The 17,850-nt window shown below is 53.2% G+C and overlaps 2 protein-coding genes across 2 annotated transcripts in view; one reads left to right on the forward strand and one right to left on the reverse strand.

The window, feature by feature from the left end:
• The window catches only part of BET1L (Bet1 golgi vesicular membrane trafficking protein like), a 355,770-nt gene that overhangs the window by 100,414 nt on the left and 237,506 nt on the right, over positions 1–17,850 (forward strand). The gene's annotated exons all lie outside the window — the stretch shown is intronic.
• The window catches only part of LOC144933891 (myosin-binding protein C, cardiac-type-like), a 91,651-nt gene that overhangs the window by 35,373 nt on the left and 38,428 nt on the right, over positions 1–17,850 (reverse strand). Inside the window, exons 15-24 of the mRNA XM_078859175.1 lie at positions 16,073–16,197; positions 12,283–12,388; positions 10,377–10,543; positions 9,582–9,747; positions 8,576–8,682; positions 7,523–7,552; positions 4,875–5,014; positions 3,490–3,649; positions 3,034–3,138; positions 1,739–1,927 (exon numbers count right to left, since the gene is read on the reverse strand). Coding sequence (XP_078715301.1) covers positions 1,739–1,927; positions 3,034–3,138; positions 3,490–3,649; positions 4,875–5,014; positions 7,523–7,552; positions 8,576–8,682; positions 9,582–9,747; positions 10,377–10,543; positions 12,283–12,388; positions 16,073–16,197 — 1,295 coding nt within the window. The remainder of the gene's footprint in view (positions 1–1,738; positions 1,928–3,033; positions 3,139–3,489; positions 3,650–4,874; positions 5,015–7,522; positions 7,553–8,575; positions 8,683–9,581; positions 9,748–10,376; positions 10,544–12,282; positions 12,389–16,072; positions 16,198–17,850) is intronic.

Raw genomic sequence — 17,850 nt, forward strand, 5'->3', positions numbered from 1 at the left:
CGGCTCAGCATCTAAGGCCTGTGATCCATCCTGTCTGCCCATCTATATATAAAAAAAAAATATTTTAAAAAAATGAAACAAGTTTTTAACGTACAGAACTGCCTAACTTGTGAAGCAAATACCGGACGGAAATGAAATAAAAATGTTCGCAGCAACGACGGCAAATATATTATAAACATACAAATACACACACGGTGCCGTTAAGACAATTTCTGAATCTGTCTGCTCCCGTATTCAAATGAACTCCACGTAACCCAGGTCAGCGTTGAAGCAGGGGCGGTGATGCATGCGTCAACGTGGTATTTCGTCCCGCTGCTGTGCCGCTACCGCCAATAAAATGCCCGCGAGTAATCGTTCGCAGGCACGCAGCTGGCTACGCGAGGAGTCATCGACCTAAACACAGTGGTGCATCATTGCACTCGCCATCCAAAGAATCGAGTCGTGCGCGCTCCAATCTAGGGGACGCATACGCGACGTAAGAGCCGCTCGATGGATAGGGGTCATCGTGAGGTCATGTAGCCATATTCTTAGGTTTTTTCGGTAAAGTCACGTAGGTAAAAAAATTAAAATTAATAAAAGTAAAATAAAAATAGAATAAAAATCACGACGTTTCGGAGGCAACACAAGCTTCCGTCTTCAGGTGGAACGGTCACAGCACGATTGCTGTATCAAGTAAGAGAAATTCCAAGAAAACCGTCCTTGTATATATACTGGTTGAGGGTGGGAGGAGCCAAGACAGGCCCCTGGATTGGAGTTTTGTATTATTATTATGAGGTTGGTGCGGCTGAAGCCGCTGCTAGGAATGAGCCTTTGTTGTGTAGACTGGTTGAACTGGGAGGTTCCTAGAGTTGTTAAGGTGTGGCTGCTGTAAAGGTGCGGCTGCTGTATTAATTTACATTTTTCACCTATGTGACTTTACCGAAAAAAACCTAACAATATGAATCCTTGCAGTCACGAAAGCTTCAAATATAGGCGCTCTAATAGTTGTGTTTTTTTGTGATGTGCCCCATGCTCCCCCCCCGACCCCGAACATCCTGCTACCCCAGTAGATCCATGAGAGATGATTGGGTTAGATCGCTTAAATATAAATGTGTCGTTAACCCCGCCGCCGTCCGACACAGCCAATTAGTAAGGTTTGTCAGGTAAAGAAAACTTGCCAATTCGTTACTAGTACAGCAACACCGGTGTGTTGGAGTGTAAACCCACAATATTTACAATTCGAGGACAACATTTCGCCAGTAATTACAACCAGCATCATCAGGCGACAACTCTGCCTGTTTTGTTAGCGTGACAAACCTCACGAATTGGCTGCGTCAGGTGGTGGCGGGGTTAACGACGCATTTATATTTACGCGATCTAACCCAAAACATACATTTCTATTATGGATAACGTTGGTCGCGAAAACCTACGTGTGAAATGCACAGGTGGTTAAATTTCGATTTAAAGTGGTTGTGACTGCAGGGATTCATATTCTTGGTTCTTTCGGTAAAGTCACGTAGAAGGGAAATAATAATAAAATAATAAAAATAAAACAATAAAATTCCCACGACGTTTCGATTGCAACACAGCAATCATCATCAGGTGTGAAAACCACAGCAAGAAAATGTTACTAGTGAGTGACCAATGGTAACAGGTGGACAATGCTGGCAGGTGGACATTGCTAGTGAGTGACCAATGGCAACGGGTGGACAATGGTGGTTATCGTGAATATTAACGAGCGAAGCCGGTTAACTCTCACCGATGGGCACGAAGGGGCGGCTCGGTGAGCTGGGCAGTGACATTCCGATGGCGTTGACGGCGTAGATGCGCATCTCGTACGAGACGCCCTCGATCATTCTCTTTGCCTCGAACTCCAGCTCCTTCCAGAGGTCAAAGTTCAGCCTCATCCAGCGGTAGCTCTGCTTCTTCTTGCGCTCGATCACGTAGCCTGAGGGCGGGGGAGGGGGCCGGTAGGAGGGGGGCGGGGGGTCGATGGGAGAGACACGTGAGGTCACAAGGGGGGCCCATTGAATCATCATCATCGCTGTGTCGAGCCAACATCCTGTAACCTCACAATCCAACCCGTGACCTCACAATCCAACCTGTGACGTCACAATCCAACCTGTGACGTCACAATCCAACCCGTGACCTCACAATACAACCCGTGACCTCACAATCGAACCTGTGACCTCACAATCCGGCCTGTGATCTCACAATCCGGCGCCAATGGTTGGCGCAGACACTACAAGCCTAAACATCCTTCAACTGCTTACGACTTCACTGGCTCTTCTTCTGCAATATTTAGCCACGTAACCGATGCCGGTAGACGGTGTACAATTTCAGGCATTGAAATCCTAAACTGGTTTCGACTTGAATGAGCCTCATCAGCAAGGCGTGATATGACAAACTGACGCCACCGGTTAGTGTTGACATCACAAATAATGGAGACATTTAACCGATTTCAACTTCGCCACACCTCGCCAGCAGTACGTGGCCACATAAGCCAATGCGTCATACAAGCAACGCAGACTTGAACTGGTTTCCACGTCAGTGGGTCGCATCAGCGAGCCACCGCTACCCGTGGGCGTGGCCATTACAAGCTTGAAAACCCTCGAACTGGTTTCTACTTAACTGGGCCTCATCGGCAACACTTAGCCACGTAAGCAACGCGACCGGTCCCCGTAGCGATGGAGACCTTCGTCCGAGGGAGACGGCCGCGGGCCTCGCTTGGTGGACGCGTCTCCGCGTCCCGACGCGCAAACTCCCGCGGCGAACTGGGCTTGCTTCGCTCGGCGGTCGACGTTCGAAGCGAGGACCGCGACCCTCAAAGGAATGGCGCCACCCACGTGCTCGCCCCCACCCCCCCATAATCAAACAAATCGCTCGAGACGCCGGTGTACGGCAGCAAGAGCAGTTTACGCGAAACGCCGTCGCCGCGAGAGGTCATACGTTCGGCGTCCTTCGCCCGACCATCCGCGGCGAGCGATTGAATGAATGAAGGGGCAATGGCAGCATCCGGGCGGGAGGCAGTGCGGACCACGCGGCCGCTCTTACCCAGGATGGGCAGGCCCCCGTCGTACTCGGGGGGTGACCACTTGGCGAAGCACCAGTCCTCGCCCACGTTTCCGATGGTGGGAGCCAATGGGGGGTCCGGCACGTCTGAGGATGAGAGAAGAGGAGATTCAGTCCAGTAGGGGGTCAATGCGAGTAAGTGGACACTCCTAGTGAGTGGAAACTGACTGTTAGTGATTTGACAATGCTCATGATTCTACGACGATAGACAATGCTAGCAAGCGCACAATACTAGCGAGTAAACAATGCCAATAGGTGGACAATACTAGCACGTGTACAATGCTAGCGGGTGGACAATGCCATCCCGTGGGCAATACTAGCGAGTGACCAATGGTAACAGGTAGACAATGCGGACAGGTGGACAATGCTGGCGGGTGGACAATGCTCATTGCCTGGGTGGACACTCCTGATCCCTGCGGGGTGGCTGCGGTCACTCACCCACGACCTTGATGTGCATGTCGGCCTTGTCCTCTCCGGCCTCGTTCTGCACGGTGATGGAGTACTCGCCCTGGTCCCCGCGCTCCGCGCAGTCAATCACGAACGTGCTGTGGTCCGGGAACGACTCGACGCGCACGCGGCCCGCGATCGTGCAGATGCCCTGCGAGAGAAGGGTGGAGGTCAGTCACCTCCGCGTCATACAGGAGCTGGAATCGGAGGCGAGTCCGATGCAGTCACTTTTGTCAGGACAAATCGAGGGATCATCATGGGACCTCCTTTGCCAGTACCAAAATATACTAATAGGGGTTTTCCCCTTTTTTCTGGCAACAAAACTGACACCTTTTGCAAGGAATCATGTTAACATTAACCACAATACTTGCAGTATTGTTTTTTGTTTGCAGGATGGGCGGGCCCCCGTCGAATGAAGGTTCATTCAGACGCTGTCTTTCCGACAGACCTGTTCTTCACCTGAGGACGGCTGCTTGCGTTGTGGCAGAAACGTCGTGAGAATGATTTTATTATTTATTATGTTTAATTTTTATTATTTTATTACTTCCCTTCTACGTGACTTTACCGAAAGAACCAAGAAGATGAACCAAAGAGGATGTTTACGAAACTTCACAAAAAACAATAACAACAACAACGTGCATTTTTATCGCATTCACAATGTCTCGGAGCGCTGGCAGTTTTCTTTTCTAGCTAGCCGGGGAGACCCCCTGATGGCAGCTGTCCCTGTGTGGCACATGGTGGACGCAGCGCTGGCCTGCAGGTGAGCATTAGGCTGGCAGTCGGGTTACTGTTAAGAAGCTGAAAAATAAATGATGATGATAACAACTTTGATTATGATGACCACTACTATTATGGCAATGACATGAACACTGATGATGATCAGTGATGATGATATTGGCTGATACTGAGATTGTTTTAATATCATTTAGACGTGACACAAATTTTAATTATCATTATTGTAACTTCGTCAATGATGATGCCGGCGTTGATGTTGGTGAGGATGACATCGATCACAGCGACAAAGATCCCCCGCATAGCCTTAACAGACCGTTGGGCGAGTGCTGTTAGCGAGTAGCACCTACTGTATTGAAGGCCGGTACGGCACACGAGGGGCTGGGGTGGCCAGCACCGGCCGCCTTTGTCTCCCCAGCGACGATGTTTGCACACCGCACCAGGACACTCATTTGAGGCTGAGTCGACCTAGGGGAGGCCCAAGGCCGGTTCAAATAATCCGTCACCGGTGTTGGTGGCCGTGAACGGGAATCGACACTCGGGCCGCCGGGTTCGTAGCGCAGCGCGCTAACCACTGCACCCCCGCTCCCCCAGGTAGATACACGCACGCACACGCGCACACGCACACGCGCGCACACACACACCTGGTCTCCTCTCTGCCAGATGACTTTGGGCGCAGGGTCCCCGGTGATGGGCACGTCCAGGCGCAGCTTGTTCCCCGCCACCACCACGATGGTATTCTGCTGCATCTTGTCGCTCGTCTCCAGGTGGATCTTGGGCGGTTCTGACCAGAGAGAAGACTATGGTCGCGAAACGTCTCCACATTGCCATGGCGCGGGAAGGTCGGTGGGGGGGGGGGGGGGTGGACCGGTCTGCCCAGAGCAAACGGTGGCCGTTGAGGTGGTTTAAAATGGGACGAGTTTTATCCGGCACGGGGATATAAATGTGCTCTCGCTGCATGCACCAACCTCGGGTCGGGGATGTGAACTGGTATGCTCGCCCCTTGCGAGTCGACTGGACGTCCGCGAACAAGAGCTTTATAGCTCATCGGATTCCTCCAGTATGAATAAATGTTCGGATTCTGGATTGTTACCACTGAACTCCGCAACCTGGCCAGGCACTGTGGCAATATAAAACAAAACACTATGCTGCTGGATGAGGGACTCCTCACTCCGTGCGGGTTTTTGGGAGTTATTTGACGACACTTCAGCACGTTGGAGAGTGCCGGCTGACGCGAGAGTGGTCTAGGACCATTTCAGATGTCACTCGCCACCGATGTGAATAGCCGTGGCCGGGAATCGAACTTGGGTCGCCGGGGTTCAAGGCACGGCGAGAAAACCACTGCAACATCGCTCCACTCGCCGATCTTACACTCAGTACAGGTGACGTCCAATCAGTGCACAGGACAAGCCAGTGGTAGTAATTACACAGTACAGGTGACGTCCAATCAGAACACAGGACAGGCCAGTGGTAGTAATTACACAGTACAGGTGACGTCCAATCACAGCACAGGACAGGCCAGTGGTAGTAATTACACAGTACAGGTGACGTCCAATCAGAACACAGGACAAGCCAGTGGTAGTAATTACACAGTACAGGTGACGTCCAATCAGAACACAGGACAAGCCAGTGGTAGTAATTACACAGTACAGGTGACGTCCAATCAGAACACAGGACAAGCCAGTGGTAGTAATTACACAGTACAGGTGACGTCCAATCAGAACACAGGACAAGCCAGTGGTAGTAATTACACAGTACAGGTGACGTCCAATCACAGCACAGGACAGGCCAGTGGTAGTAATTACACAGTACAGGTGTCGTCCAATCACAGCACAGGACAGGCCAGTGGTAGTAATTACACAGTACAGGTGACGTCCAATCACAGCACAGGACAGGCCAGTGGTAGTAATTACACAGTACAGGTGACGTCCAATCACAGCACAGGACAGGCCAGTGGTAGTAATTACACAGTACAGGTGACGTCCAATCAGTGCACAGGACAGGCCAGTGGTAGTAATTACACAGTACAGGTGACATCCAATCAGTGCACAGGACAGGCCAGTGGTAGTAATTACACAGTACAGGTGACATCCAATCACAACACAGGACAGGCCAGTGGTAGTAATTACACAGTACAGGTGACGTCCAATCACAGCACAGGACAGGCCAGTGGTAGTAATTACACAGTACAGGTGACATCCAATCACAACACAGGACAGGCCAGTGGTAGTAATTACACAGTACAGGTGACATCCAATCACAGCACAGGACAGGCCAGTGGTAGTAATTACACAGTACAGGTGACGTCCAATCACAACACAGGACAGGCCAGTGGTAGTAATTACACAGTACAGGTGTCGTCCAATCAGAACACAGGACAAGCCAGTGGTAGTAATCACACAGTACAGGTGACATCCAATCAGAACACAGGACAGGCCAGTGGGAGTAATTACACAGTACAGGTGTCGTCCAATCAGAACACAGGACAAGCCAGTGGTAGTAATTACACAGTACAGGTGACATCCAATCAGAACACAGGACAGGCCAGTGGGAGTAATTACACATTACAGGTGACATCCAATCAGAACACAGGACAGGCCAGTGGGAGTAATTACACATTACAGGTGACATCCAATCAGAACACAGGACAAGCCAGTGGTAGTAATTACACAGTACAGGTGACATCCAATCAGTGCACAGGACAGGCCAGTGGTAGTAATTACACAGTACAGGTGACATCCAATCAGAACACAGGACAGGCCAGTGGTAGTAATTACACAGTACAGGTGACGTCCAATCACAACACAGGACAGGCCAGTGGTAGTAATTACACAGTACAGGTGTCGTCCAATCAGAACACAGGACAAGCCAGTGGTAGTAATCACACAGTACAGGTGACATCCAATCAGAACACAGGACAGGCCAGTGGGAGTAATTACACATTACAGGTGACATCCAATCAGAACACAGGACAGGCCAGTGGGAGTAATTACACATTACAGGTGACATCCAATCAGAACACAGGACAAGCCAGTGGTAGTAATTACACAGTACAGGTGACGTCAATCACAGCACAGGACAGGCCAGTGGTAGTAATTACACAGTACAGGTGTCGTCCAATCACAGCACAGGACAAAGCCGATGAACACCAATAGGCTTCAAGCTGGATTTAAAATGTGCCGCTGGGTCACGATTCCTGGCAGAAGGAAGGGAGTGGGGGTCGGGTGTCCGTGGCCCTGCACGGTGCAGAGCAGCAGACCGCGCGGAGGTGCGAGCGTGGTCCAGTTCTCACCTTGCCTTGGCACGTAGTCAATCTTCACCTCTGAAGGAAAGAAAATCAAAAATCAAATCAGAGATCGTTTGGGAGATGTTTTTGTTGTTGTTGTAAACAATCGCGTGTATTGTCTCTACCCCACGTTTCCACATCAGCCGTGTCAATAGCAGCATCCTACTTGCTGTACCGTCCCGTGCTCTCTGGGACCATCTCATTGGTCAGCTAGTGGGGGTAGGATTCTAAACGCAGTAAAACAAAAAAGCATGATAGTACATGCATTGTCTTCGAAACAAATTGGTCCACACCAGAGACAGCTTTCTTTTGAGCCTCGTCTCAAAACGGCGTTAGACCAGAGGACGCCAAAAGGCGTTCAGCACAAAGACATTTTAACATCTCAACACCTGTTTTGTTGCCAAAAAAAAAAGGGAAAACCTATTCTCATATTTTGGTATTGGCAAAGGAGGTCCCATGAAATAAAAAAGCACTTCCAAATAAATAAGTTCTTGAATCTAAAACTTGTCCACTCACAGAGCCGCCACCGTTAGGGCCAAGGGCGCGGTCTCACTGGGGGCGTCCGCCTCCCACGGACCTCTGCTTGTCTCTCTCGCCCCGCGTCGAGAGAACAATCGTGGCGAGCACGCTGCACATGTGGAGTGTGCGAGCCGGCGAGTCGGCTTGCCGCGGAGGCCAAGCCTCGTTAGCCCGAGCCATCCACCCACCTACCCACCCACCCACCTACCCACCCACCACCTCCTATGCTTTGCTCTAATGAGGCAATTGGAGTCGTTCGAGCTCTTGAAGCCCTGTCTTGAAAGCTCACCCTGCAGGTTCTCTGTTCGTTTCCTCGTTCCCATTAACGCGGCGCGGCATTTGGAACCTCCGGATGAAATGCGCCACTTTCACAAAGTAAATTACGATCATTATTTTGTTGTTTGTTGTTGTCGTCGTCGTTGTGCTCGTCGCTCAACCCTTGCCTGCTGCTGTCACATCAACAACAACGACCACAACGACACCGACTCATCCGGCCTCGCGACGAGTTGGGCGGCACGCGGGCCGGCCGGCGATGCTCACCCAGCATGTTGAGCTTGGCGGAGAGCGAGATGGCGTAACCGTCGGGCACGAAGGTGTAGTCGCCCTCGTCGGCCTCCGTCACGCTGTCGATCGTGAGCTTGTGAATCCTGCGGAGGGGGGGGGGGGGCGCACAGGGAAAAGCGACGGCGCGGCCGTGACCGCTTGTGACGGCGCTCCAGGTCGGGGAGAAGGATACTGGCGACGATGGTGATTGCGATGATGATGATCATGATAATAATAATAATATCGAGAGTGATGGTTACGATGATGATGATGACAAAGATGATGATGACAAAGATGATGATGACGCTCCGGGTAACGACGATGATTGTAGTCCTCCTGACTAGACAAGAAGTGCAATGACGAAACAGTGGCGACGGCGACGATGATGATGACGACGACGATGACAATCCTCAAGACGATAATAGTTAGGACACTGATGACTGTTGATGCAATGATGATATTACAATCAAGCCCGACCTTAATTTCCCGTTAAGATGATATCAATGACAGTGGCAATGATAAACGGTGCTAAACGATTGATTCCTAGATTCGTGATGATGATAAGGACAACAAAAGCTGATTAAGATGATGACGCTCAATACAACAATGGTTGCTATGATGATGACAACAATGATGATGATCACGGTCGCTTTCTCACACGCGGCAAGATGACGATGATGACGACGACGATGGAGAAGACAATGATGACGATTATGATGATGACGACGACGGTGAAGACAATGATGACGATTACGATGACGATTACGATGACGACGACGACGACGGTGAAGACAATGATGACGATTACGATGACGACGACGGTGAAGACAATGACGACGATTACGATGACGATTACGATGACGACGACGACGACGGTGAAGACAATGACGACGACGATGACGACGACGGTGAAGACAATGACGACGATTATGATGACGACGATGACGATGATTATGACGACGACATCGACGGTGGCACCCCACACCGACGTGACCACGCCCACCTGCCCACGTGCGTGGCGTTGATGCGCGGGGTGGGTATCACCTCCACGCCGTTCTTGAACCACCGCCCCGTCACCTTCTCGTCGGACACCTCGCACTTGAACACGGCCTGCTCCTGGGCCTTGATGGTCAGATCCGCGATGCTCTGCAGCACTTCCAGCTGCTTCTCTGCGCCGTTCAACAACAGCAGCGGCAGCAGCAGCAGCAAACGACAACGGCAGCACACAGCTCACATTTGCGACGCGCCCAATCGTAGCCAGCGTCTCGGAGCGGCAGAAGCACACACGCGAAGACACGGAGGGAACGGGAGGGTTCACACAGCGTGCAGGCAGCAGTTGGACAATGGAGGAGCAGCAGCACTTCTGTCTGTACGTCTGCACGTTCATCCCTCCATCACTCTGTCCGCTCGTGCCTCCATCCATTCGTCGATTCCTCTATCCGTCCATCCGTCTGTGTCTCATCCATTCATCCATCAGTCCGTCCGTCCGTCCGTCCATCCACCCGTCTGTCTATCCGTCCATCTGTACGTCCGTCCCTTTTTTATCCGTCCATCCCTCCGTCTGTCCGTTCATCCCCTTCCATCCGTCAGTCCATCTGTAGTGCCTCTCCCTCCCATCCGTCCATCCGTCCGTCTGTCCGTTGGTTTGCGTGCGCGCGTCCGTTGGCGTGCGTGCGTCCGTTGATGTGCGTGCGCGCGTGCGTTCGCGCGTGTGTGCGTGCGAGTGCGCGTGCACACAAGTGCGAGTGTGCGTGCATGCGCTTGCGTACGTGCGAGTGCGCGCGTGCGATGTCCGTACCCTCGACGTGCAGCTCGGCCATGGACTCGCCGCCGTTTGTGCGCACGCTGTATCGGCCCGCGTCCTCCTTAGTGGCGTCGTTGATGATGAGGCAGTGGCGAGTGCCGTCCTTCTTGAAGCGATACTTGAACGTCTCCTCGCGGGTCAGCTCCACGCCGTCCTTCATCCTGCGGGGACACGGAGACGTTACTGTGTCCAGGATCGCGTACATTCCCTCGCACGCGCTCAGACGGAGGTCATCTAAGTTTGTGCTTCGTGCTCGTTCATCATCGGCCATGGTCTATCTAGCAGTGGATAGGCCATGGCCGATGGTCTCCCCAAGCCGTTGTCCTTCCTCATATCCCTGTGATACCGAAGTTGATCTCGCTTCTGCACGTAATAATAATATTGTATAGCAATAATTATTCTTAGAATAATCTCATCGCTGGCTCCATACAAGTGAATGTCGAGTAAACATCTGAGGCGGGTGGAAATCTTCCGTGTGTGTGTGTTGGGGCAATTGTGGGTGGAGCTGGGGCTGACATATATTTTTCTCAGGGAGTAACCCACACACACACATGTTTGTGCTGTATGATGAATGACAAACGTTAAATGATAAATTAACATCCAAAACCGAGAGAGGGCAGTGTTGCCACTTGGCAAGGGGCCGGGTTCACGGGGGCGCGGTGACCTCGCTCGCTGTCTCGCGCGCCGGGTCCGAGGAGAGCGTCGACCGTTTTGCGGCTGAGGGATGCGAGCCGGAGTTGGTATGTGTGTATATGTGTTGAACTTCTTTCGCACCGTACGTAGCCAACCGCGCTAATTGGAGGCGCGGGAGAAGGGCAGCAAACTAACACGCAAAAAGCTGTTTTAACGAAATGAGTTTCCAATCCATTTGATTTAAAAGTGCACAGCTCAAGCGGATTCATAATATCGGACGGAAGAGCGTTCCAGACGGCCACGGAAGCGCATCTAAAAGCGCCACGCGATGCGGTGACCACCGTCTTCGCTCGGTGGCTCGCTAAAAGTCTCTGTTGCTGCTGCTGCGAGGATGACCGGAGTTTGCGTGATGATGGTTTATGCTCCTTGACGAGATCAGCAGCGAGGTACTGTGGTTCATTTGTGGCGAGCGCTACGCGTGTAACGAGCACGACCTTAGCGTGTCTTCGTTCAGCAACCGGAGGCCATTGTAACTCAGCGAGCAACCGCAAGTGGGGCGATGGAGATGACCTCTGTAGAGGGGGCTAGGTGATCCCCGCTACCCCGATCGCTGAATCCCCCAGGTAAAGTTCCGTATCCTTCGAAACTCCACCCCGGTTCCTGCTCAACGTCTCCCGCTATGCGAGAACCAAACTGGGTTTAAACTCCTTCCGCGCGGCCGGGCACGGCTCCTAATCTCTGCAGCAACCGAGCGAGAATGCTTGTGATCAAAACACGACCATCCTTTTCCGACTTTACATCGCTTTTTGGGCCTCAGATTTCCTTTCGAGTGTACACGCGATCGATCAATCGATCGCTCTGCTTTGCAACATTTCATCAATTAATGGTTATTTTGTTGTTGTTGTTGGTGTTTGCTATACGTGACACGATCTATTTGCCTTGTATCCTTTGTGCCGGGCTGTAACAGCACCGTGTCCCTGCACGACCTTGCCAGTTGGAACGGGGAGTGATGGGGCTGTAAGAACCAGGATTCTATGACGTAAACAGGTCCCCCAATCGGAAATGAGAATTTATTTGATAATAGTTTTTTTACCCTTTTATCTGGCAACAAAAAAAAACAATGATCACATTTTGCTACTGCAAATGAGGTTCCAATGGTGAGAATTTATTTCTCAACTGTTTTTTTTTTTTTTACCCGTGGCAAAATAAAACCTAAAAACCAGAGCTAGTGAAGCGCGGGTGACGCTGCGCGCACGCGCGTCACTACCATTTGACGGCAGCTCCCTCCTCGGACACCTCGCACATCATCTCCACGCGCTCCCCGACCAGCGCGGAGTGGTCGTCGAGGCCTTGCGTGATGACCACAGGCGGCTCTGCCGACGACACGACACGTGGGGGAGATGACGTCACGACACGTGGGGAGATGACGTCACAACACGTGGGGAGATGACGTCACAGCACGTGGGGGAGATCGTCACGACACGTGGGGGAGATCGTCACAACACGTGGGGGGAGATTGTCACAACACGTGGGGGAGATCGTCACAACACGTGGCGGAGATCGTCACGACACGTGGGGGGAGATCGTCACAACACATGGGGAGATCGTCACAACACGTGGGGGAGATCGTCACAACACGTGGGGAGATGACGTCACAACACGTGGGGGGAGATCGTCACAACACGTGGGGGAGATCGTCACAACACGTGGGGAGATGACGACACGACACGTGGGGAGATCGTCACAGCACGTGGGGAGATCGTCACAACACGTGGGGGAGATCGTCACAACACGTGGGGAGATGACGTCACAACACGTGGGGGAGATCGTCACAACACGTGGGGGAGATGGTCACGACACGTGGGGATGACGTCACAACACGTGGGGGAGATCGTCACAACACGTGGGGGAGATCGTCACGACACGTGGGGGAGATCGTCACGACACGTGAAGGAGATCGTCACAACACGTGGGGAGATGACGTCACAACACGTGGGGGAGATCGTCACAACACGTGGGGGAGATCGTCACGACACGTGGGGGAGATCGTCACGACACGTGGGGAGATGACGTCACAACACGTGGGGGGAGATCGTCACAACACGTGGGGAGATCGTCACAACACGTGGGGGAGATCGTCACAACACGTGGGGAGATGACGTCACAACACGTGGGGGAGATCGTCACAACACGTGGGGGAGATGGTCACGACACGTGGGGATGACGTCACAACACGTGGGGGAGATCGTCACAACACGTGGGGGAGATCGTCACGACACGTGGGGGAGATCGTCACGACACGTGAAGGAGATCGTCACAACACGTGGGGAGATGACGTCACAACACGTGGGGGAGATCGTCACAACACGTGGGGGAGATCGTCACAACACGTGGGGGAGATCGTCACAACACGTGGGGGAGATCGTCACGACACGTGGGGAGATGACGTCACAACACGTGGGGGGAGATCGTCACAACACGTGGGGAGATGACGACACGACACGTGGGGAGATCGTCACAACACGTGGGGGAGATCGTCACAACACGTGGGGAGATGACGTCACAACACGTGGGGGAGATCGTCACAACACGTGGGGAGATCGTCACAACACGTGGGGAGATGACGTCACAACACGTGGGGGAGATCGTCACAACACGTGGGGGAGATCGTCACAACACGTGGGGAGATGACGTCACAACACGTGGGGGAGATCGTCACAACACGTGGGGAGATGATGTCACGACACGTGGGGAGATCGTCACAACACGTGGGGGAGATCGTCACAACACGTGGGGAGATGACGTCACGACACGTGGGGAGATCGTCACAACACGTGGGGAGATGACGTCACAACACGTGGGGGAGATCGTCACGACACGTGGGGAGATCGTCACGACACGTGGGGAGATCGTCACGACACGTGGGGAGATCGTCACAACACGTGGGGAGATCGTCACAACACGTGGGGAGATCGTCACAACACGTGGGGAGATCGTCACAACACGTGGGGAGATCATCACAACACGTAGGGGGAGATGACGTCACAACACGTGGGGGAGATCGTCACAACACGTGGGGGAGATCGTCACGACACGTGGGGAGATCATCACGACACGTGGGGAGATCGTCACGACACGTGGGGAGATCGTCACAACACGTGGGGGGAGATGACGTCACAACACGTGGGGAGATGACGTCACAACACGTGGGGGAGATCGTCACGACACGTGGGGAGATCGTCACGACACGTGGGGAGATCGTCACGACACGTGGGGAGATCGTCACAACACGTGGGGAGATCGTCACGACACGTGGGGAGATCGTCACGACACGTGGGGAGATCGTCACAACACGTGGGGAGATCGTCACAACACGTGGGGAGATCGTCATAACACGTGGGGGGAGATGACGTCACAACACGTGGGGAGATGACGTCACGACACGTGGGGGAGATCGTCACAACACGTGGGGATGACGTCACAACACGTGGGGAGATCGTCACAACACGTGGGGAGATGACGTCACAACACGTGGGGGAGATCGTCACAACACGTGGGGATGACGTCACAACACGTGGGGAGATCGTCACAAACACGTGGGTATGACGTCACAACACGTGGGGATGACGTTACAACACGTGGGGAGATCGTCACAAATACATGGGTATGACGTCACAACACGTGGGGAGATGACGTCACAACACGTGGGGAGATAGTCACAAACACGTGGGTATGACGTCACAACACGTGGAGATGATGACACAACACGTGGGGAGATCGTCACAAACACGTGGGTATGACGTCACAACACGTGGGGATGACGTCACAACACGTGGGGAGATCGTCACAGCACGTGGGGGAGATCGTCACAACACGTGGGGATGACGTCACAACACGTGGGGAGATCGTCACAAACACGTGGGTATGACGTCACAACACGTGGGGATGACGTCACAACACGTGGGGGAGATCGTCACAACACGTGGGGGAGATCGTCACGACACGTGGGGAGATGACGTCACGACACGTGGGGGGAGATCGTCACGACACGTGGGGATGACGTCACAACACGTGGGGGAGATCGTCACAACACGTGGGGGAGATCGTCACGACACGTGGGGAGATGACGTCACGACACGTGGGGGGAGATCGTCACGACACGTGGGGATGACGTCACAACACGAGGGGGGAGATCGTCACAAACACGTGGGTATGACGTAACAACACGTGGGGAGGTCGTCACAACACGTGGGGAGGTCGTCACAACACGTGGGGGATGATGTCACGACACGTGGGGAGAGATCGTCACAATACGTGGGGATGACGTCACAACACGTGGGGATGACGTCACAGCACGTGGCGAGATCGTCACAACACGTGGGGAGAGATCGTCACGACACGTGGGGATGACGTCACCCTGCTGCTGCTCTATTTAAGACCGGGAGCTAGAGGGGAGCTTTACCGTTCTGGCGAATTGCCCGATGATGCTGGATGTAATTACCAGCGAAACGTCGAACTAAAATTTTTAAAATGTTGTGGATTCACTCTTCAACACACCGATGGGCTAAAGCAGTGAACTATTTGTCTTTTGTCAACGTGACACTTTTTTGCTGATTGGCCGTGTCGGATGGTGGAGGGTTACGACACATTTATAAATAACGCGATCTAACCCAAAAACGTTTATGATGAATAATATTTGTCGCGAAAGCCTACGTGTTGAACTGACGTGGGGGTGATCGTCACAACACGTGGGGAGATCGTGTGTTAAATTACGATCTTGTATCTATACAGAGAGAGATCTCGCGCCTTAGCCCAAGGCGCGCGATCTCTCCACAACAACAGAGCTTAAAAAGCGGCAACAAAAGTAGAATGGTTGAGACGGCGAGAGCAGTGCGAGTGACCGTAACAGAGGGCACAGCGGGGGTCGCGCAAGGGCAGCAGGGGAGGGACGGTAAGGAGTGGAGGGGCGTGGGGAGAGGGTAAGAGCCAGGGGAGAGTGGCGCGGTCGAGAGGAGGCGAGCGAGCGAGTGAGGCTCCACGATTGTGGCCGCGGGCACCTTTGACGAAGAGCTCCGTGCTGCACTTCTCGTCGCCCACCATCACCTGGTAGGCGGCGTCGTCGGCCAAGTTGCAGTTCTTGATGACGAGGATGCGCTGGTTGCCCTTGGTCTCCATGATGTACCTGGCTCGGCAGAACGGGCAGCAGCATCAGCAGCAGCAGCGCGCTAGCACTCCGAGCCAGCGGTGTGACGTCGCGTGGCTCGGCGAGACACGAGCCGGGGCGTAGCGGGCAACGCGTGCGTGGGAGTCTACTCCTTGGGTTCCCCCTAGGTCGACTCAGCCTCAAATGAGTACCCTGTGCGGTATGTAAAGAGTCGCCACTGGGGAGACAAACGCGGCCGGGGGGTGGTGTTGTTGGACAGCTACTTTCTTGCGTGCCGTGTCGGCCTTCATAGGTGCTCGCTAACAGTACTTACCCCAACAGGCTGTTAAGGCTACACGGGGGATCTTTGTTTGTGTATACAGTATGTGTGTGTTTAGAAGCAGCTGTGAATAAAAGCAGTCTGACTTCCCCATCTGTTTAAGAATATCGTGAAGGACGATGTTTCTAAATAATCATCATCATCATCATCCATTACTAACCATGATGATCATCATTATCATCCATATTCGAAATCAGCCGTACAGTCACGTGCACCACATCAAACTTGACACAACCTCCGTGAGCATCGCTCTCCAGATGTCAGGCAGTTGCCTGATGATGCTTGCTGACTGTAACTACCGGCGAAACCTCTGCACCCGTTTGTTAAACGCGTGCGGATCCTTCTCCACTCTATACAAACCATGGAAACTATTTATATTTTACCAGGTAAGGCCCACTGAGCTGTATAGCGCTTTTTTCAGAAGCGACCTTTCCTACCACAAATAATAGTTCGACGAAGTGGCTTATCATGTGGACATTTATAGCAGCCAATGACTCTAAACGCTTGATTCTAAATGCGGAGGGAATCACCGGAGGACCCGGAGAAAAATCCACGCGACCACGGGGAGCGAGAGAGAGACAGACAGACAGACACGCAAACCCCGGTGTCGGGATCGAACCCACGCTCTCCTGTCCACCAGGCGAGGAAGTTCACATCTCGCCACCGTGGCGCCCAAACCGAGAGAATGGATGCAGTTACTCACTTGCTGTCACAGGCGGGGGTTGTCGGATCGACAGAAGGACATGCGGGGGGAGGTGATGGGAGCGGCGATCCAAACGCAGGCGGATGAGACACGACAGGGCAAAGCGTTAGTGCGGCCGAGCCAGGCGTGATATAGCCGCTGCGTTAGAACCCAGACTTTCTCTCCCCTTTGCTGCTGCTGTTGATGCTGATGCCGCTGCCGCTGCTTGAAAGGGAGCAAGCGTTATTGACGAACGGCGCCGGAACATGCGCTCGCGCATGGAAACATCAAAAGCAAGCGTGGAGCAGCGTGGCGCGGTGAGGTCGGCTCGGATCCCAGACACCGCGTGGGCGGCGAGCGATGGCGTCCCGAGGGCCGCCTTCGCCAACCCGCACTGACCAGCGCGGTGAAGTATGGTCAAACAACCCGTGTGACCGGCACGGCGTGCAGCGAGTGGCCTTCACCCAGGAGCGGATTGGCAAAGGGCTTGCAAGACAAGTAGAGAGCGCTTACTCCGTCACGTATTTTAGCGCACTCAGTGTACATTGCACGCTGGGTAATGGTAGCGTGGTACACATGACGGTGGAAGAGGAGACCAAATACCCTATAAGAGGGGGCTCTCAAGAGCTTCCCTTCGTGGGGGGACCCTTCCGTCAGCAGTGGCGTGAGC

This window comes from Lampetra fluviatilis, chromosome 8, assembly GCF_964198595.1.
Source record: "Lampetra fluviatilis chromosome 8, kcLamFluv1.1, whole genome shotgun sequence".
Lineage (NCBI taxonomy): Eukaryota > Metazoa > Chordata > Hyperoartia > Petromyzontiformes > Petromyzontidae > Lampetra > Lampetra fluviatilis.